Source organism: Taudactylus pleione, unplaced genomic scaffold (assembly GCF_031769625.1).
Source record: "Taudactylus pleione unplaced genomic scaffold, aTauple2 ptg000256l, whole genome shotgun sequence".
Taxonomy (NCBI): Eukaryota; Metazoa; Chordata; class Amphibia; order Anura; family Myobatrachidae; genus Taudactylus; species Taudactylus pleione.
In genome coordinates, this window is record NW_028284658.1 from 6,225,490 (window position 1) to 6,247,500 (window position 22,011).

General features: G+C 44.3%; 1 protein-coding gene across 4 annotated transcripts in view; it reads right to left on the minus strand.

Moving 5' to 3' along the window:
• The window catches only part of ARHGAP40 (Rho GTPase activating protein 40), a 100,646-nt gene that overhangs the window by 61,662 nt on the left and 16,973 nt on the right, over positions 1-22,011 (minus strand). The window contains exons 1-2 of one of the 4 annotated variants that reach the window (XM_088480614.1): positions 4,172-4,227; positions 3,449-3,552 (exon numbers count right to left, since the gene is read on the minus strand). The exons of 1 other annotated variant lie outside the window; for it this stretch is intronic. In XM_088480614.1, the coding sequence (XP_088336740.1) occupies positions 3,449-3,552; positions 4,172-4,195 (128 nt within the window). In that variant the 5' untranslated portion in view covers positions 4,196-4,227. Of the gene's footprint in view, positions 1-3,448; positions 3,553-4,171; positions 4,228-17,512; positions 17,608-22,011 lie in introns of those variants that run through there. 2 more of the 4 variants (XM_088480617.1, XM_088480616.1) reach the window with 2 other exon arrangements.

Below are 22,011 nucleotides of genomic sequence, written 5' to 3' on the forward strand. Positions count from 1 at the left end.
ATACTAAACGGCATAATTGTGTCTGAAGGCACTGTCTCTATTTTTCAATTTTGACAAAAACACTGTAAATCCCAGTTCAGGATATAGTCGCCATCCCTGCGGTCGGGATGCTGGCAGTTAGAATACCGGCACAGGAATCCCAGCTCCAGAATCCTGGTAAGTATTAGGGTTAGGCTACGGGAGGGGTGGGTTAGGCTGCGGGAGGGGTGGGTTAGGGCTAAGGATTTAGGGCTTACTAAATTTTGTCGGGATGCCGCTGTCGGTATTCTGACCGCTGGCATCTCGTACCCAGCCCCCCCGTTTACTGTAATAAAATGAAATTTGGTTTGCTGTATAGAGAGTAAAGATTATGCAGCCAATGTAACGTGGAGTTATGTGGGGGAAGGAATGTGTTGTTGCATTTCAGCAGGTATGCAAGTTACAGCTTGAGTCAAATCATTCCAATGAGTGCCTAGAAACCCCTAACTAGCACACAACCAGACTAGCTTGAAGTACAGTTAAAAGAAGCAGCATGGAAGATATCTTGTAATGTGCAAGATTACTTTTTTTGGGGGTATCAGAGTCCATACCCACCAAACGCTAGACGAAACAGCCACGTGGGCATTCTGGTCCAGTTGGTTAAGCATATACATGCTTACATGTAAAATAAACATACTTGCCAAACATTTACAGGAACAAACACTCAAACATGCATGCTCAAGCAATAGGAAAGAAATTTGCATATACAGTAAAAACATACTAGGGGTATATTTACAAAAGTGCAGGTTTTTAGAAGTGGAGATGTTGCCCATAGCAACCAATCAGATTCGATTTAACATTTAACTAGCACCTTCTAGAAGATAATAGCTAGAATCTGATTGGTTGCTATGGGCAACATCTCCACTTCTAAAAACTCTCACTTTAGTAAATATACCCCTAGATGACTCTGTTCATTTAATAACTTAATATATGAATGTCATGAAGACTAAACATCACCCAGCATTCAAAATAATCCATCTGACATGCTTGATCAGACTTTTAGATACAAAATATCATAAAACATAGTTTAAGCTGGGTACACACTGGAGCGGTCATTCCGATTTGGCCAAATACACGATATGTGCACTCCTAGCGATATCACATGCGGCGCCATACAGTGTAATAAAGGACGGAACGAGTGATCGCTCCATCGTTCATTACATTGTTCTGATATGTACCCAGAATGCAATATGTTGGCCCGTTGGCTGGGTACACATCGCTCAGTGTGGACCCAGCTTTACTGTATAAACAAGTTGAAACGCCACAAAAAGCTTTAAACCTTGTACCATCATACAAAATTTAAAAGCCAAAAGATCTATACATTAAACACAAAGGCAAGACTGTCTAGATTAGCAAAGAAGTACATGTTGTTTTTCATCTAAAAGAATGTCACTTGGGAAATATGTATACGTGTAAGGTAACCTGGAATGGAACAAACAAAAAAGTTTAAACTCACTGGCCCGTACTTAAGAGCCAAACACTTTAGGTAACAATAGCACCAGGCAAGAATTCCCATGCTGCTTCTGCTGCTTAACTATGATGAGAATGAGGAACTGATGCTATACAGTAAATAGTATTTTGTTTTTTTGAATTAGTGGATTTCCTTATTCTGCTGCCAAGACCCTCAGAAAATGAAAACAGATACAAGGACAAAGGCTTGTGGAAATGATATTGTCTGGGCCAAGTTAACTTCCTCACCAGATGTTTTATTTTTGTTTTTACTATTTCATAATATATTTTTTTTTCCTTTTTGTAATGTAAAAGTGTAGTTCCTAGTAAAAACAGTATGTTTCTTTGACAAAGTACCAATTGTCTGTAAGAATACAGTTTTGCCAAGTTGTAATTCTGTTATTAACCATTTACAGTTTACTCAACCTTGGCAACCACAGTCACATGACAAAGATGTATTGGACCACCCTTTTCTCAGCAGGGATGTCCTACTCCCATCTTCTGCCATCATGAGAAGGTCTGTGACTGACTGACTCTCGCTAACATCAGGTTGCACTTGCGCAAAGGAAGAAACTTAACCTAATGCTTCCACATATAAGAAAGATTTTTTGAATGGCAGCCACCTAAATTTGCCAGACAGATGGATTTTGCACATGTAAAAAGAAATTATAGGATGACATCTTGGAAGAATGACTATCAGCTGGAAAGTGAAAGTTACAGTAGAAAGTGTTTAAAACTTCTGTGTGTCTCTGAAGTCTCTGTGTTGGCACACTGAAAATGGACCAAAACAAATGAGATAAGCACAGTACAGTTCAAAACAGTAAAGAATTGTAATTCAATGAGGTCATGGAGCTAGTTTTATACTCATATTATATTGCCTTATTTTGAACTTTCCCAATCAGCTCTAACATCTTAGTGGAAACTGCATAACTAATGTTTATGTGCTAATTGGTCCTACTTGTTCCTGAGTTTGCCTCCACAAGGGTTGTCTTAACAGCATTGTAGGCCATGAGCAAAGTAATGCACTGGGGCCCCTACGATCAGACATCCACTGTCCCCTCCCCCCATTAATAAAATCAGACTCCAGAGCAGACACCCACTGCTCTCTCTCCCCAATTATTAAAATCAGACCCCAGATTGAATACCCAAATACCACCCTACCCTCAATTAAGAAAATCAGACATCAAATAAAAATTTTTTTTTTAAAAACTTCTCCTGCACCATCTCTCTGCATGCTTCCCTACAGTGAAACGCTGTCAGCACTTTGATTAGTGTATAGCTCCAGTCATCCACCAATCAGCATGCTGACAGCCATTCACTATCTGGCTGCAGGCTAGGAGGCATGTAGAGGATGTTGCCTGGCCACTCTGATTGTGTTAACCAAACAATGTGGAGAATCACTGCACACACTCGGTGATGCAAAAAAAGCTTATATCATTATGTGTCACCTAATACATAAATAACAATTACATGCACAAAGATTTATGACATAACCAACAATGAGCTCACTAGTAATTAATAATGCCTTGCTTCCACAATAAAGCATTAAAAACAATTCATATGTATGTATTGGTACTTGAATTGAGAAGAACATGTAAGAGAAAAATATGGCTTATACCTTTCCCTTGGCTCTTTATTTGTAGCTTTTTTCCCCCCAAGGATTCATATCATCATGAAAACAAGACAAATAACTTTTAGTATATATGACAATACTTCTTTCGTTGGAGGTCTCAACTTGTGTGGAAAAATGCCTTTCAATCGATATTCCTCTGTTGTTGTAGTTTTGTACATAAAAAACAACAGCTATAAGATTCTGATATGGTAGTAGGTAAACAGCGTACCCTACTCACAATGGAGCAAACTGTGATATTCATATAAAAAGGTTTCTTTCCTAAACCCCAGTCTCCAGATGAACTCTATCAATGGAATTGTTCACCAAAACAATGTGGATATTATAAACAGATGGGTGTACCATACTCACAGTATAATACACATCAAGGTTTCTTTCTGGGTTTCAACTGTCCCTCTTCTCCTTAGCCCAGTATCACATGGGAACTGACAAGCAGGAGTAAATAATGGCTGTATCTATAATAGTCATAAAAAGGTCTTCAATTTATGAATGCAATAAAAAAAATTACAGTCTGAATAAACACAACAGTAGATGGAAAAAAAAAACCATATAACCTGGAATATGGCTGTGAAGTCCGGACTTCCACACGCTGTCCCTAGTAACAAGTAGTTGGCCAATCCAAAACGGCCCACAATCCCTCCACCAACGCTTTTCAACACCAAGGGCCGTACTGAATTAGAGGAGAAAAGGAGTTTTCCGCGAAAAAATTATTCCGGGTGACGTCATTTCGCCAGGCGGAAACTTTTTGGCGTATACAATTCCAAATAGTTTTCGCGTACGTGAAAAAGCAATGCAATGTAATAAGCGAAACAGATTCGCCTATGAATAGGTGGGACAGCCCCCCAAAGCATAATTGCGTCAAAAAAACCCTAAAAAAAAAAAAATAGGAGAGGAACACCCCAAAAAATGTCTTTGAAAATGGGGGCCAAATAGTACAAAGTGGGGGTACAAACTTGTAAACTAGCAAAATAGACTTTTGGGGGGGTCTGCAAGTATGGGGGAGGTGTTTTTTTTTATTGCAGGTGCTTGCTGAAGGTGTGTTTTTTAAAAATAAGAGATATGGTAAGAACTTACCCTTGTTATCTCTATGAAGTCCATAGGGTTCCACAGGATACCTTGGGGTATAGGCGATGGTGGCAGCATCGGGCACCACAGAGTTAAAACTTTCAGCCTCCCAGGATGCACTGGGGTCACACTCCTATACCCCGCCCCCTAGCCAAGGCCATCAGTTTCATAACAAGCCATATGCTGGAGGAGGAGAACAAAAGAGAGAAGAAAGTGTGGAACACACAAGAATCACATTTTCACCAGAAGGAGACGGAAAAACCGGTAAACAGATTAAAGCCCATCTGCAGTACAGGTAAGTTAGGGTAAGTTCTTACTACATCTCTTATTTTCTACTTTAGGGTCCATAGGGTATCCACAGGATACCTTGGGGATGTCCCAAAGCAGTATCCTTTTTTAGGGTGGGGACGCTCCTGTGCTGGAATGAGACTCCGCCGCCCGATAGAAGCATCCCGAGAGGCGAAGGTATCAAATGCATAATACCTCACAAAAGGTATGGACAGAAGACCACGTGGCTGCCTTGCAAAGCTGAACAGCCAAGGCACCACGGCGAACTGCCCACGAAGGACCCACAGACCGAGGAGTGAGGGGATGGTTCAGGAAAATCACCATGCGAATCCATCCTGCCAAAGTTTGTTTAGTGGCAGGTCAACCTTTCTTATGGAAACCATAGAGGACAAACAGGGAGTCCAATTTCCTAAAGGAACTGATACTCTCATTGCGGATTTTACACATTCAAAGCAGCCGGGCAGCAGTCTCTACCTGCCTCCGAAGAAGCTCCAGAGGCAACAGCTAGGGGGTCAGATGCCCCCTGGTCTAGCCTACCCCTGCTCGAAGGCCCCTGGAATGGTGGGGCCCTGGGCAGCTGCCAAGTGTGCCAATATGTACAGATGGTCTTGCCATCCATTAGACCATTTGTGCACAGGAGTCAGTACAAGGATACTAATGGAGAGTGAGCTGTGTTTCAGTAAGCTCAGCACACCCTCCCCCAACCATCGATTCCATTATATCAGTGTTGGCGAACCTTGACACTCCAGCTGTTGTGGAACTATATATCCCAGCATGCCCTGCCACAGTTTTAGCATGCCCTAATAGCAAAACTGTAGCAGTGCATGCTGGGTTATGTAGTTCCATAACATCTGGAGTGTCAAGGTCAGCCAACACTGCATTATATACATCATTACTTGTGTTCAGACTATGAATGAGAAATACATATGTAAATTCAGCCAAATTTTGCTAGAACTTGCTTTTATTATATACATTTGCTTTTTGGCAGGTACTATATACACTGAACGCATTCGGTATGGGATCCCGGCTGCCGCATGACCGGCAGTTCGACTCCTGGCTGCGGCAGCCCGACAAAAGAGCAGAGCCCAGCAGCGGAAGCCCGACAGCGCTGGAAATCCCGATCATCCCTAAGGTAAGTATAAACTAACCTAACCAACCATCCTAACCCTCCTTATGGGTGCCTAACCCTAACCTTCCCCCCCCAAGTGCCTAACTCTAACACGCTGCCTAAACCTAAGTCCCCCGGGGGGTGCCTAACTCTAAGTCCCTCCCAGGGGTGCCTAACCCTAACCCTCCCTCCCCCTTGCCTAACCCTACCCTCCTGGGGGGGTGCCTAACCCTAATTCCCCCCCCCCCCCGGGTGCCCTATATCTAACCCTCCTCCCCCCCCGCGGCTGTCCCCTCGCAGCGCTCGGCTTCCCTTCGATCGGGATGCCGGGCGCCATTCTCCCGGCGTCGGGAAAATGACAGGCATCTAGATTTTAGATGCCTGTCATTTAACCCTAGGCGGGATAGAGGATTCGGTAAGCCGGCGGTCGGGATTGTGGCCGCCGGCTTCTTAAACGTATTCCCACACTGAACTGCCAAACGTCATGGGATAAATGCCTAGTATCGTGTAGGAACTTGTCTAGCCCAGCGAAGTGCAGCAACTTGACGTGATATTGATTCTAAAAGTGGACGGAAGATCTCTAGAGAGATGTTGACCCATGCCATCTGGATAGCTTCCCATAGCTCCCTGACATTTGTAGGTGCACTATCTTGGGTACGAAAGGACCTCTCCACCACGTCCCATAAATGCTCGATTGGGTTCATGTCGGGCGAAAGTGGTGACCACACCATTTTCTGAACTCTCCAAAACGCCCCTAGAACCAAATCAGGACAATTATTATCCTGCTTGAACATTCCATCATTTTGGAGGTACATGAAGTCCATGAAGGGATGTAAATGGTCATCAAGCAAAGCAACATAGCAGTACCGCTCAATGACGTGTTCAGGCGGACCAGTGGACCCATTTATTCCGCATGAACACATCCCACACAATTATGGAACCACCACCAGCCTGCATAGTGCCTTGCTGACTGGGGTCTATGGCCTCATGAGGTCTGCTCCACACCCGAACCCAACCATCAGCCCGAAACAACTGGAACAGTGTAGTGATTGCAAAATACGCACTATAGCGCATTTTTACGTGCTACAGGAAGCTGGGTACCCAGTTTTTAAAACTGAACGGGTCCTGCAGGATGCGCTGGCGCTTTGTGTACCGCAGTAGCTAGCGTCTCCCCAGCCAATCTGCCGTCTGAGCCCCGACACCTACGCTCCGCTTTCCCGCCAGCGCGCTCTCCATACTCTGCACTGTTCTGCAATGAGCTACCTGGGGGAGTAAATAGAGAAGTGGGGAATCCTGCATAGGTTGGGCAGCAGCAGAGAGGAGCGCAGTTCCTGCAGGCTGGGCAGTAAGCAGAGCATCAGAAGTAGAGGGAGATGGAGCAGGTCACTGATGAAGGACGGCAGAATCACCTGCACAGAAGTCCAGTGGCGATTTGGCTGCAACAGCATTGTCAGTGGTGCCGGGACCCTCTAGCAACCTGTGCTCCTTTAGCCAGCTGAGCTCTCTGCACGTAGGAGGCGGGGAGGTGTACACTGCCCGATGCAGAAGGGAGATGCAGATGGACAACAGTGACCAGGCCAAGGGCTCCCAGCAGAAGCAAAGGAGGGAACCACTGCCCCAAGTGCTATCTACCTTTACCCCCTCCCTACCCCCAGTACTGCCTGTCCCTAACCTTTTTCTTGCCCGCAGTTCTGCCCCAACTGCTATCTACCTGTGCCCCCTCCCTACCCCCAGAGTGCCCCTAACACCCTCCTTGCCCCCTGTACTGTCCAGCTGCTGCTAACTACCCTTGCCCACCTCCCTACCCCAAGTTCTGCCTACCCCTAACCCCCTCCTTGCCCCCCAGCACTCCACCAGCTGCTGTCTACCCTTGCCCCCTCCCTACTTCCAGCATTGCCTGCCCCTAGCCCCCTCCTTGCCCCTCGGCACTTTCACAATTGCTGTCTGCCCTCATAAATTGTGATGGGACCCAGAAACAGTGGATTAGGACCCGTAAGTAAGTGAGGGGTCCCTGGGACCCACAATTTACTTAGCTCAGCGCGTGATAATTCAAGACGCCTTGCCATGAGCAGCCTAGCCGGTGTACTAATGGACTCACGAGATGCCAGATTACAACTGATGCAGGTCTGGACATTTTCAAGACATCACAGTGCAGAGACACAACCTACCATTACTTTTACATACTGCTATCCCATGACTTTTGGGAATTCAGTGCAGTGAGCGACAGATATAAAAACCAGGATAATCCAAACGTTTATAGGTGCAAAAAAAAAAGGAAAAAATGTTTATAGGGTCCTTACATCAACATATTCATAAATTATGAACGAACATATTGGGGCTGATTCAGAGCTGCTCGCAAGTCCACTTTGCCATGTTGATATAGTTTTACAGCCATTCAAACTTATGGGCTGATGCAAAGTCAGTAGTAATTTGGGCGTACACTGGGCTTAATTCAGAGTTCTACGTTAGTTGAGCAATTATCTGTCATGCGTCTTAGTCGCACTGCACATACATCAAAAGGTACCATAGACACTTGAAGCAATTATGTATTCATAGTGTGATTGACAGTCAGCGAGCGTTTTGGGGAGGTAACGGGGAGTTGCATAAAGGAACGCAGATCTGTCATGACCCTTTTGGGGGCCTGGTGCACCCTGCGACTATGATCCCATGCGCATGGAATATGGCTCCGGCGTCACAATGCCCACATCCATTTTGCAGGATCATAGATTCACTCTGGACTGCAAAAATTGAATGATTTGCGACTGATGCTGCATCTTTGTACGCAGATGGTGCTACATTTTATGCAAATGCTTGGATTTGCAAAGCAGTCGGTGGGCGGCTCAATACATCTCCCAGTATTTGCAAAATTTGCATATTTTTGCATCACATTTGCGTACACATCCGCAGTAGCAGCGGCATTTGCGCCAGGCTAGCCGACATTCTGTCAGTCCCCTCTGGGATGGGACAGCCAAGTCGGACAAGCAGGGGAGTGTGGCAGGGTAGAGGGGGGAGTGGTCAGGAATTCTACCCTGCATTGGGGGCGGAGCGGGGGCGTGGTTACAGAATCACATCTTTTGGCCCTGCCCTTGCTACACAATGCTGAGATTTTCGGCATTGTGAAGCAGGGGGCGGGGCCATGATGACGCAATTCAGTGCAAATCACGTCACTGTCCCCCCCCCCCTGCTGATGGGGTTTTATTGTAACAATGGGGGCCTCCAGAGGTTTGCCTAAATTCCCGGGGGCTGAGAGCTGCACCCGATTTTTGGGAGGCTCCCGACCGAATCGGGAGGGTAGACAAGTATGATTAGTGCACAGCTCTGAATCAGGCCAATTGCTCAAAACAAGCATGCATGGAATAACAACATATTTTAGCAAATATGCAGAGCTGTAAGCACCTGCAGAGGAGTTGCACATGCATCTGGTTTTCTACTAGCAATCATTAGTGAGTAGGCCTTCTTTCACCTGCCCTAAACTAGGTCAAAGGATCCATCTCCTGACGGGCATATACTCACTCATATGCAGGACTGCATGGGCCCCGTTGGCATGGCCACAGCCTTCTTGAACTTTGCCCCATCACACCCCCATCTGCCTCTTCCGTTCATAAGCGTAGATGCAATCCAAAAGCATATGACTCTGCATTGTATGTATTTGAGAGCGACAATTTTCAGAGCATGTGCAGTGCTAGTATATATGCTCCTCATACAGCTATATGTTCAACTTTGAATTAGTACCTTAACCTGTAAAATGCATTGTTGGCTTAATGGATTTATACAGAGTCTGAGATAGTGGTGTCACAACATGACTGGGAGGCAGTAAGAGTATCAGGCGAGAGAGGTAACGGTAAGTGAGAGGTAGAGCACCAATTTAACACTCCAAGCACATCATCTGGGGGCATGATCGTGGGCAGAGCAGAATATTGATAGATCCCTGTACTTTCAAAAAAAGAGCTAGTCAGTGCATGGACACATTTATTTTTCCAAATTCTTAATGGAAAGTGAAACAGATGTCACATGAAATTCAGTGGATTATGTCCAAAAAGCCTGAAAAGATTAGGATTACTGATTTACTGATTCTGTGCAAAAAGCCTGAAAACACACATGCTCATAGCATACGTCCTAACAGTCTCAATTCAGAGAGGACAGTTTTGATCTGAAGGCTCTGTCCCACTTACCCATTTAGACAGCTTTCCTGCGGGCAGAAAAGGTTCATAGGTATGTCCTGTTCCCTTGTGCACATTATGGGGATTCATTTTCCCTTTACATTGTTGGGAGGAATGCTTTAAACTCCACTTTTATAAGCAATCAAGGCAGACATCATGTAGGCTGAACCAATACTTACAAGAGCATAACCAGTGATGCCCAGTCTCTGAAGGTGAGGCGTTCCCCCACCTACTCCTTATTCATAGGAGTGATTGTGAAAGTGGGCACATTCAGTTCCACCAACTGATTTTAGCATTAAACGGGTTAAATAAAAATGTGCCTTTTCTTGTAAGTTCTTTCCCCCTCAGAATACAGTTTTTTTTTTTTGTTTTTTTTTTTTAAAAAGCATAGTTGCCTGTTTTCTTTGTAAAAACTCCCAGACTCCAGGAGAGGTTGGCTAATCATTCAAATCCCATGTGTGCTTTCCATACTATAAGAAAATGGCCACTGCCCTCGTAAACATAGTTTTTCTGTCATGTTTCATTTTATGGGCCATATTCAATTAGAGGCGAAAAGTCAGAGGTCGGACTTTTCGCTGTCATCGCAGCATTTCCTGGGGATAAAGTATCGGGCACGTGCCCGCGTATCCAATTAGGAATTGGCAAAAACGTGACCTGGCGAAAAAGGTAAGTATCAAAGTCGTGTCACTTTTGGGGAATTCAGCCTGTCACCCTCCAAAAGATGGTCTGACATTGGGGAACACTATGGGTATCCCCGAATTGGCCTGCTAAAGGTATTTGGGGTTTCTAAACGGCCGAGACAGGTGCTTTAATGAGTCTTTAAAGAAGTGGTGAAAAATAGCATTTAGCTTCATTTTTTTTTTAAAAATAACTAGTCCCAACAAATTTGGGGTACATGAAAATAGGTGCAAGCATTTTAAAAAAATTAAAAATCAACCTGCCGCAACCATGCGCATTCTAAAAAAAAACACCTGCCGCATACTTGGGGACTCCCCCTGAGTCTATTTCACTAGTTTTTTAGTTTGTACCCCAAAACTACTTTTTTTGGGGTGTCCTATTGAACTTTTTTTTTACATTTTGACACAGATTACTTTAAGGGGACATTCCAAAGGGTGCAGGGTACTTTTTTTACGTTTGTACCCCAAAATCCTAAATTCTGCACTTTTTTTCGCCACCTATTCAGTGGTGAAAACTTACCCCCGCTTTTTAACAAAGACTTTTCACACCTGCGAAAAGTCTTTGAAATTGAATATGGGGATAATTGAAAATGGCAAAATTTATGTCATCGGCGATAAATTATCGCTGATAACTGACTTTTCACTTCTAATTGAATACGGCCCTATGTGTCATGTTAGATAATGGACCTCTCAGATTGCCCTGCATATAAATTATAACATTGAGATTTGGTAACATACTTTGCAAGATGAAGATTCGTAAGACAACAAAATGGCCACTACTCTCCAGCACACATATGTAATCATTAGCTTTTAGTCTGCCCAGTGTTTCCACTGGCTAGCGAGATAGTCTTGCACACAGAAAACATCAATGCGCTTAAGCTCCAAATCTTTCTTGTATACAGGGGGTTCCCTTTATTTACAGTGACGTATTTACCAGGCAAAACTGCACTAAAAGAAAATGGCCACTGGTCAACGAATGAGGATGATCCCTGCGACTGAAGCGAGCCAGCAGAAGACCTGTATTACAAGTAATATTTCATTGTTTTTTTGTATTTTTCTTAATAAGGTATTAGAACCCCAATTGTATTTGTTAAAGATTGATAGGGATTATATTTGAAGAGTTTAGGACCAATTTACAGTATGAAGCTCAGCGCAATATATTTAACACAGTGACAGGACTTTTTGTTCGCATTCCACCCTATTACCATAAGCAATTGGAGCCCTCTATTTTTGTATGGGAAACCTTATTACTTATCAAGTGGTGCGCTACTCGATTGTCTCTGGCATTGCCATCAATTTTACGATAAAATAAAAATATTTCCCTTCAGCCCTTAACACTATACAGCCTCTGGCAGCATGCCACTCCTACACAAATCTGGTCTCAAAGCATACTGTGCACAGACATACAGGTTCCACCTGGCGATGCTAGACGTGCTCCTGGGCAACATTAGATAAAAACGTACGTAGATGTAGGCACACCCGCCATTCGGCAAAAATGGTATGAATGGGGATTAGATGTTAATTTCACAATTTCCCTGAAAGTAGGAATACAAGAAACAAACCACCTACACAAACCAGTTTAAGCATAATAGCAAACACTTACAAACATCTGTTAAATTTAGGAATAAACTATTTGTATATAACAAGAAATACACAAAGGGGCTTATTCATCAAGCTGGTTTTTCATAAAATTATGCAGAAACTGCAGTTTCTGCATAATTTTATGTAGCCAGGCTATGTAACAAAGCCTAATGCAGGAGAGTTCACAGAAATCTCCAGCAAAAGGCTAACTATGCTGTAGACCACAATCCCCATTAATGTCAAAGGGGACTGCAGTCTGATCCCTATGTACCAAACTAAGAAAACCAAATCTTTCTAGAGTTTGGTCCCTTTGGTTTACGCCATTATGCCAATGCAGGCATATTCACAGGAGCAGCAGCGGTGGCCAACCCACGCCCAGGGCCGTTTCTAGGGGCAGGCGACCCGTGCAATCGCACGAGGCGCACCGCCTCCTACCCCTGCTGCAGAAACAGCCTGTTAACTGCTGTGCGCCCGCTGAGATTCAGTTACCAGCGGGCGCTCGGCAGAGCAGCCGGAGACTGAGGCTCCCGGCTTCCGGCTCCCCCAATGTGCACTATGGGAGGACGTCATGACGTCTTTCCCATAGTGCAGAGAGAGGAGCAGCCGAGCAGAGCGGACGCCGGAGCGGGGTTGAAGGTATTACTGGTTTGTTTGTTTTTTGTGCAGGCAGCCTGGACAATACTTGGGGGGAGGCACTACCACTGGGGGCACCACTACTGGGGACATTACTCTGGGGGCACTTCTGCTGGGGGAGCAACTACTACTGGGGGCACCCGGGCACTACTACTGGGGACATTACTCTGGGGGCACTTCTACTGCGGTCATTGCTTAGGAGGCACCACTACTGGGTGCATTACTCAGGGGCCAGGGGCACTTCTACTGGGGGCACTACTACTTGGGGCACTACTACAAAGGGAGCATTACTATTGGGGGCACTAATACTGGGGAATTTATATAGGGGACACTGCATATGGGGACAACTACAGGGGGCACAGCATAATGGGCACTTTTGCCTGAGAGCCAGTGGGGGGGAAGCCTAAGACCTGTCGGGATGGAATGGCAAGGGAGGGGGCTGGAATGAAGTGTGTATTATGTGAATCATGTTTTTTCAATGTGTTTTATGTGGTTCTGGATGTAATAATGTATTTGAGGTGGATGTGGTTTTAAAACGTAGTTTATGTGCCTCTGGCTTTTCCAATATATTTTATGTGGAAGTGGTTTGTTGCAGTGTATTTTATGTGGATCTGGCTTGTATTTTCAATGAGCTGGGCTCGCTCCCAACGCAACTAAAACCGGGTGTGATGCAAGGTCATACTTCTGCAAATGTCACACCAAAGGCATGCACACAGAAATGCGGCGTGGGCATTAGACAGCTAGGCCACACCCGAAGGCGCGCGCATGCTGTCTGTCTTTTGTTTCGCTACATATATTTTTCAGCGCTTTGCCTCTGACAGGTTAGACAGCCCTGTACTCAGTAGTCACGGTGGCTGACATTCTGTGGTTTTCTAGATCACGCTCCCTTACTGTGATACCACACCCCCTCACGATGACGCCACGCCCACTCCACAATATTACTGCTTCGAGGGGGGGGGGGGGGCGCATTTTGACTGCTCGCACTGGGAGCCTCAGACCCTAGAAACTGCCCTGCCCACAGCTCTCAAGCTGCATGCGGCTCTTTAGGTTATGTGATGCGGCTCCCTCCATTGTAACTGTGAATGCTGGCCTCTGAAGCGGTCAGAGGCCAGTGTTCCCAGTGATGCAGTACACGGGTGACATCATGAGGAGCATGCCCCGTGCGCCTGCTGGATCTAGTTATATCCAGTCAGAGGCAGCGGCAACCGAGGCCAGAGCGGTCAATTAAGTACTGGGGTGGGGGCACTGCATATGGGGCAAAACTACAGGGAGCACAAATACAGAGGGCACTGCATAAGAGGCACAAATACAGGGGGAACTGCATAATGGGCACTACTGCCTGAGAGCCAGTGAGGGGCAGCCTGAGAGCGGGGGGGATGATGCCTACTTTCACACTTATGGGGGCAGAGTGGGGCTATTGAGATAGCTCTGAGGGTGGGGTGAAGGTGCGGGAGTAACACATGAGGGGCCGCAATGACACATGAATGTGGGCTGGAATGGTAATGGAGGAAGCTGGAGTGACACATGGAGGGGCTGAAGTGTGTGTCATGTGAATCTTGCTTTTCCAATGTATTTTAAGTGGTTCTGGATTTCAATATGTATTTTACATAGATGTTGTTTTTAAAATGTATTTTATGTGGATCTGTCTTGTTTCAGAAGATTTTGTGTGGATCTGGCTTGTTTCTGTGCATTTTATGTGAACGTGGCTTTTTCAATGTTTTCTATATTGCTCTGATTTTCTTTCACTTCAACAGTGAACAAATTATATTGGGAAGATTATTTAAATAGAGTACAGTATTTTCAATGTGATGGGCTTGCCCCCCAGTGTGACTAAAAACGGGGGTGTGACATCAGGTCATGCTCCTGCAAATGACATACCAAAGGCGTACGCACAAATGGGGCATGGCCTTGTGACATAACGCATGGTATTGGCTCTTTAGCTTTACTACAGCGCGGTGTGTAAAAAGAGCTCATCCACCTGTGGTGGGATCCTGGCAACACTTGGGTTGTAGCCTGCAGTCACCCACAGTCTCTTGTTAGATTAGGTGCTGCAGCCGATAAAACGGGCTACAGAACCCGATGTAACAAGAGATTGTTGGTGACGGCAAGCTACAACTCAAGTGTTGCCAGGATCCCACCACAGGTGGATGAGCTCTTTTTACACACAGCGCTGTATCCAGATTCCACGAGCGACAGGAGAACCGGCGCATTACAAATACCAACCAGTTGCATTATTATATGAATTGCTGACATTGGAGAACGTATACCGCTACAGAAAAAAATAACATTGGGTATCCCTGGCCACACTACTGGACATTATCAAGTGGTGAGCAGTTTAGTTTCCATATTACCAGCTAATTCAAATAAGAGACTTTATTGTATTGAACTGGGCCTAATAAGTATCGGTTTGATCCATGAAGAGAACTTTTTTAAGTGTAGCAGTGTACTGGATAAAATTGTTATCATATTTAGATACAATAAAATATGATATGAAACACTGTATAATGTATGTTTTAATAAATGTGTATTTATAATTCAGAGAAGCCTTTTATTGGATCAATTAAGCACAGTTATTATATCCCTCAACAACAGTAGCACAGATTCCTTTTGTTGTAGTTATTTGTCTGTTTTGAGTGTCAGAATAGCAACTGATACGGATTTTTGAAAAGCACTGTTGGTTTTGAGGGAGAATAGAAATAGCAATTTAATCTAGATATACACTGTGTGCTCAAGTGCCAGGTGTAGACAGAGGGGGTTAGTAATACTGACTACCCTCGGTTTCTTTTTCCACTTCTGTGATTTTTAGTACATATGCTCCTAAATCTGTTGTGGTAATGTAGCATTTCCTCTTAGAAGACCCACACATAAAGAAATAAGGTTCCCACACACATATCAATGTCCTCACGATACGATTTTATGGCCAATTTCCTCATGAACTTTCACAGGAGCTCCCTTGCCGTCGTGATCACGATTTGGAGTTAAAAATGTCCAATCTGACTAAAGATCTATCTTGCAGCCAATGCATTGTATCCCAGATTGGCAAATCTGCCCTACAGCACGGCAGATCAGAAGATGCGATGTACGTCGAGCGGGGACGCACATCGGCATCGTGCTCGTGAGTATAAACTCACGATTTGTACTTTTTTTACCCGATTCGTCATCACGATTCGTCGAAAATCGGCCAAATCGTTTAAAATGTCGCTATGTGTGTGGACACCTTTAGGATTCATTCCATGTTCTTTAGTATATAAAAATTAGTGCAAAATTACTCATCATGCAGCATGTGAGGGTTGCCGGCATTTGGCTCCCTCCTTCCGGGAGGGAGCTGTCGGGCAACCACACGGGGGAAGTGCCATGGCAAAAAGGGGGCGTGGCCTGGAGCATAACACATCATTGGGGGCGGGGCATAGAGTGTGACCGCGATCGCGTCCCCACCCCCTCTCCACAATGCCGAGATCACTGGCATTGTGAGGCAGGGAGCGGGGCTATGATGATCAGATTGAGCATGAATCGTGTCACCCCCCCCCCCCCCTTCTGACGGGGTTTAAACAGCCGGCTTGCTGGGGCCAGGAGGCTTGCCTGCCTTTCCGGGGGGTACGGAATGAATATGACATTTTAACAATGTACGGAAAACTTTAGCAATAACAATTGTGCTTTTATATAGGACAAGCCTGTATTATAAACAGAAATGTGTTGAGAGTGAACATAGTAACAAAACTATAAACAGTATAAAGTGAAGAGGAAAAAAAAAAAAATGATAATTAGGAGCTATAGGATCATATAGAATAATAGAATTATCAACCAGGTCAATATTAGATCACTGTATTACGCTGTGCAGGATGTTGGGATCAGTTACAAGTTTAAATGTAATAATTAAATGATAGCAATAATTTGCAGTTAAACCTAAAATATGACGCATGGAGGAAAAAGACAGCAGGAGTTGAGGTAATGAAAAAAAGGTTATACAATGACTTTAAGAAGAAACACAAAACACTATACAAAAATTAGTGCAAAATTACTCATCATGCAGCATGTGAGGGTTGCCGGCATTTGGCTCCCTCCTTCCGGGAGGGAGCTGTCGGGCAACCACACGGGGGAAGTGCCATGGCAAAAAGGGGGCGTGGCCTGGAGCATAACACATCATTGGGGGCGGGGCATAGAGTGTGACCGCGATCGCGTCCCCACCCCCTCTCCACAATGCCGAGATCACTGGCATTGTGAGGCAGGGAGCGGGGCTATGATGATCAGATTGAGCATGAATCGTGTCACCGCCCCCCCCCCCCCCCCCTTCTGACGGGGTTTAAACAGCCGGCTTGCTGGGGCCAGGAGGCTTGCCTGCCTTTCCGGGGGGTACGGAATGAATATGACATTTTAACAATGTACGGAAAACTTTAGCAATAACAATTGTGCTTTTATATAGGACAAGCCTGTATTATAAACAGAAATGTGTTGAGAGTGAACATAGTAACAAAACTATAAACAGTATAAAGTGAAGAGGAAAAAAAAAAAAAAAAATGATAATTAGGAGCTATAGGATCATATAGAATAATAGAATTATCAACCAGGTCAATATTAGATCACTGTATTACGCTGTGCAGGATGTTGGGATCAGTTACAAGTTTAAATGTAATAATTAAATGATAGCAATAATTTGCAGTTAAACCTAAAATATGACGCATGGAGGAAAAAGACAGCAGGAGTTGAGGTAATGAAAAAAAGGTTATACAATGACTTTAAGAAGAAACACAAAACACTATACAACAAGAAAATGTGGAGTAAAAGAATAAAAAAAGGAAGTCACAACAATCCAATACGGATATATAATGAAAAATGCAGATAAGACAAACTCATTTGTTAAAAACATCCTATATTAGATGGAATGCGTGAATCAATAGTACAATACCTGCTCACGTACAGGATGACAGTAGAATTTTGCAAAGCTTGCAAGTCCTACAGTTCTTATTTAAAAGCCCACAGCCTGTTGCCTGTCTGTCCCACAGATTATAGCAGCTGGCAGAAAGAGGATGGGCGGGAGCAGCACTAAAGATCCTTTAAGCCTTCTCAGCTGCAGCTGTTCCCATGGACAATGCACATGCCCTTCTCCAATAGCCATTCCATGACTGATTATTATTATTACCATGAATATGTCTGTCTCCTCTGTGAGGTGAAATCATTTATTTCAGTTTTATCAGTGTGCCAGGCACAGGGATCCAATATCACATCAAATGGCTTATTCTAACCAAATTGTACAAGATAAGGTTGATTAAACGTAAACATTTTATAAATTGGGATGCTCAAATATATTTTTATTTTGTGTATAATGTTTCAGAGTGATCTTGTCATTGCTGCTTGAATAGAACAAATCATAAATGTAATAGGAAATCAGTTATTTCTTACAGTACTTATACAACTAGAGGCTGACCTTCCCCCCACACTGAACAATGCAGGCGTACAGTTGTGTTACAAGACTTCCCTTTTTCAATAAAGAAATATGAGAAATGCAGGCTGCAGGGAATCAGATTCAATGCAGTGTGTGTTCCTTTATGTATTCTATTAAAAGGGGAAATACAATGAGTCTATGCATTCCTTTTCCCTTTAGCACAGTATTATGCTTAAGTACATAGTAGCCTCTTTCCCACACTGAAGGATAGTCTTACAGGGGGAGATGTATCAAAGCTGGAGAGTGATAAAGTACCAATCAGTTCCTAACTGCCATTTTACAGGATGTTAATGATCATTAGGAGCTGGTTGGTTGGTACTTTAACTCTTTCTCCAAGCGTTGAAGCATCTCCCCCATAATACCATACATGGGGTCTGATGTGCAGTGTTAAGGCATCTTGGTGAAAAATCAAAACAATGCACACAGCTATATTTCAAGTTGCAGTGTTGCACATACCTTGCATCTTGTCTGATCCTCCACTCATTGCAATACAAGGTTTGATATGTTATTGTGTACAACAAGCGCTGATCTCTCTCATGGGTGTAATACCTGGTTCAATCTCAATCATAAAATAAGGAGTCCAATCCTCTTACACATTTATAGCTTAACAAAAATCCCATAAATGCTGTAGTAATAACAAAAGGACCTTATCTACCACGCAATGTTATAAATATATTTTTTAAATGCATTTCCTTTTAGCAGAATAAACATAACACTGAAGATCAATCATGTCTATCGGAGTCTGTAATGATCACACTTTCCATGCTAAGCCTGCATGGAGAGAGACGAACTAAAAATACAAAATTTAAAAAAAAAAAAAAAAAAAAAAAAACAGTTGGAGAGAGCATCCATCGCCACCATTACTGGATCCCGTGTCCTGGAACAGTACCGAGACAGCTGGTGATTCTGACGAGATACCATGAGGTCAATCTGAGGCCTGCCCCAACGCTGAACAACTCCGGATGCAAGGTCTACTCTCCAGGATGGAGATCCTGGTGGCTGAGATAGTCTGCCTCCCAGTTCTCTACGCCATGAATGAACAAGGCGGAGATAGCCACATTGTGGCGGTCTGCCCACTGCAGAATGCGACTGGATTCCCGCCCCAAGCGACTGCAAGCTCTCCCTTGTTGGTTTATATGTGTCACTGCTGTGGCATTGTCTGATGAATTTTGCATTGTTAGAGATGGGCAATCAGTCAGCGAACACTGAAGTACAATGGTGGTGTCAACAGCAAAATATCAGAACACACCACTGTGTTTTGTTACATATAGGCATGACGAGAAAACAAGTTCCAGGAAGGAACAAACACTGGTTACTGGATGCATGGAAAACTTGACCAGGTCTGCTAAATCCCAGTTTCTGCTGTTTCATGCTCACGGGAGCAGTTTTCCACACTCTAATTTTGAATTTCCTGGTTTCAAACTCAAAATTCCTGAAAATGAAAGCCAGCAAAACTAACTTTCCTGTGGTATTTCCTTAGTTCTTTTACTCTGCAATTAAGCTACTGTGACATGACTGCTGCAGACAATTTTCCATCACTGGCCTGAAAATTATGCCCCCTTTGACACCAAAGTTCCAGGTCTGACCCAGGATTTGGAACATGGTTCCAACCCGGAATCAGACCCAGGACAGACCCACTTTTACACTGCGGCGCTGTCCGGAGGCACGGAGGGCGGGTGGAGTGTGCTGCTCCATTTGGTCGGCCCGGCAGTGGACGCTTGGAGAAGGCGGCCAATCGGGTGGCATGCGGCGCGAGCCGGGTCATTGTAACCTGGGTCGCGCAGTTTACATTGCAGGGCGACAAGGGAATGACCCATGTTCAGCCCTGCAATCCAGCCAGGTCGGATCCCCGGTTGATCCGTTTACACTGACAAAAATCCCAGGTTGATACACGTGCATCAACCAGGGATTTTTAAGACGGTGTAAAAGGGGTATTAGAGAAGCTTTGATTCTGTTAGAAGTAGAACATCGTAGTAATAAACTCTGCAAAACTCACATGGGTAGACAGCATACTTGAAAATAAATTATAGGATGCTTAGTAAGGAACTGTTAAATTGGGTGTACAGCAGATCCCAGATTTTGTGCAAAATGTTAAGCGTATCGTGAAGGATACTAGCGATATATTCCATAGATACCATATTTTATTACTACAGCAAGTATGGATTGTGGGTCTGGTTGTTTCCAATCTGTAGCTTTTTGCAGCTTGGATGGATTACAAACGTCTCGTGCTAGTTATCCGCTGGTTTGCTAATAGACTTATTTGCTAATAGACTTAATAGGCTTAAACAACAGAAGAATTAGTGGGTCTTTACAAACACTAGCACCCAGGTATTAAGTCATTTAACTCAAGATCTAATCCCAAAATTTCAAAGTAACTGGGTAGTTTTATTAGATGTGGAAGAAAGTAGCTTTCTGGCTATAGTACCTCCTGTCACCAGTCAGATGTTGGGTAGTTTAGCTGGGACCAAGCGCAATTATTTGCTGAATGAGTGACCATTCTTTCAAAATCCATACAAACTCCCACATCCTGTTTCCAGACGAGCTCAAACATCTATGCAAGGGGGGGGGTCAGAGAATAAAACATTTACAAGGGAAATACGGAAGCAGCGTCCACATTCTGGACGCGATGTAGATAAGCGATGTGGTATTGGGGATATAAATTGGGGCTAGTTAGATGAATAGCCTTTGTTGCAGACAAATGTGCCTGGGACTTGGCCTAGACCATACAAGGTTGGAATAACTCACAAGAGAGGAGGTCCAGTATGGGAGGAGGAGAAGTGGGAGGAATCAAGATCAACAAAAGCAAATGACAGAGGAAGATGACTTGGCAGGAATTTCCTTATGAACCTGAAAAGGTAAGAAAGATATTAACAAGGGTTTCTAAACTCAAGGTTGCTGAAGGGTTGAGGAAAACACTAAAAAAAAAAAAAAAAAAACCTATATACACACAAATGTTAACATACTTGAAGGGTGCAATCAGCAGGGTCACTAGCAGCACCTTTGAGGTGACTCTTTTTCACATGTTTCTTTTATTTCTCGGTGCCTACATTAGCACCTTTCAGTTAGGAGAACTAGTGGCTGCATCCAATACACCAACAAACAGGGGTTTGCGGTATGATAAAGTGATGATCAGGGAGTCTGAGTACTTTGTATAATCCACAAGTCCATAAAGTATCAATTGGGCAAAAGTCAGTTCATCACACTAGCGCAGCATGATAATGAGGGAACAAGCCCACCTCCTTTCAGTGTTTAGGAAAAGTATTTCCAAATTGGGATTGGATGCTAAGAACTTTGGTTCACATTCCGGCAGCAGAAACTAACGCTGTTATTATGAGGGCTACCAGCAACATAAAGACGCTAGGTGGGCACCCGAGAAACACAACTGCAAATGAAACATAACCAAGTTATGCTGTTAACAAGGTGATAGGAGGATATAGCCTCCGGGGCCGCGTAGCGATTTGGCACACTTAGTGGAATGGCATGCCTCATGCCGGGCAGAAGACACCTATGTTGGTGTATGACACCTGTGCCAGGTGTGGGCAGCGGTGCTGCTAGTTGGGTCACGGCCTCATTGTTAGATGTTGGATCGTGAAGGCTCTTCTGAAGCTGATTATTGAGGGGGCACTAGCCCTAAACTCAGACCGTCACCCTGTTAGTGAGGGAGGAGTGACTGAGGTCTTGGCTTCACAATCAGGGGTTTTTCCTCATGTCGCAAAATTACTAATCCCCCTATCAATTGGCTACTTCGGCATGAGGTTTTTCAACCCCCTTCATGGGATGCGAACCTCAAGTGAGTACGCATTAGCGTTACCAAGACATAATTTTGTTGCTAACACTTTCCTCCTACTTTCAGATCCATGGTGCAAGCCTAGAGACACGTGGATCGTGGGCCATTCGTTGGAATTTTGGGCCGAGAAGTTTATCAGGGCCAAGAAGTGGAATGGGGCCAGGGGCAAACAAAT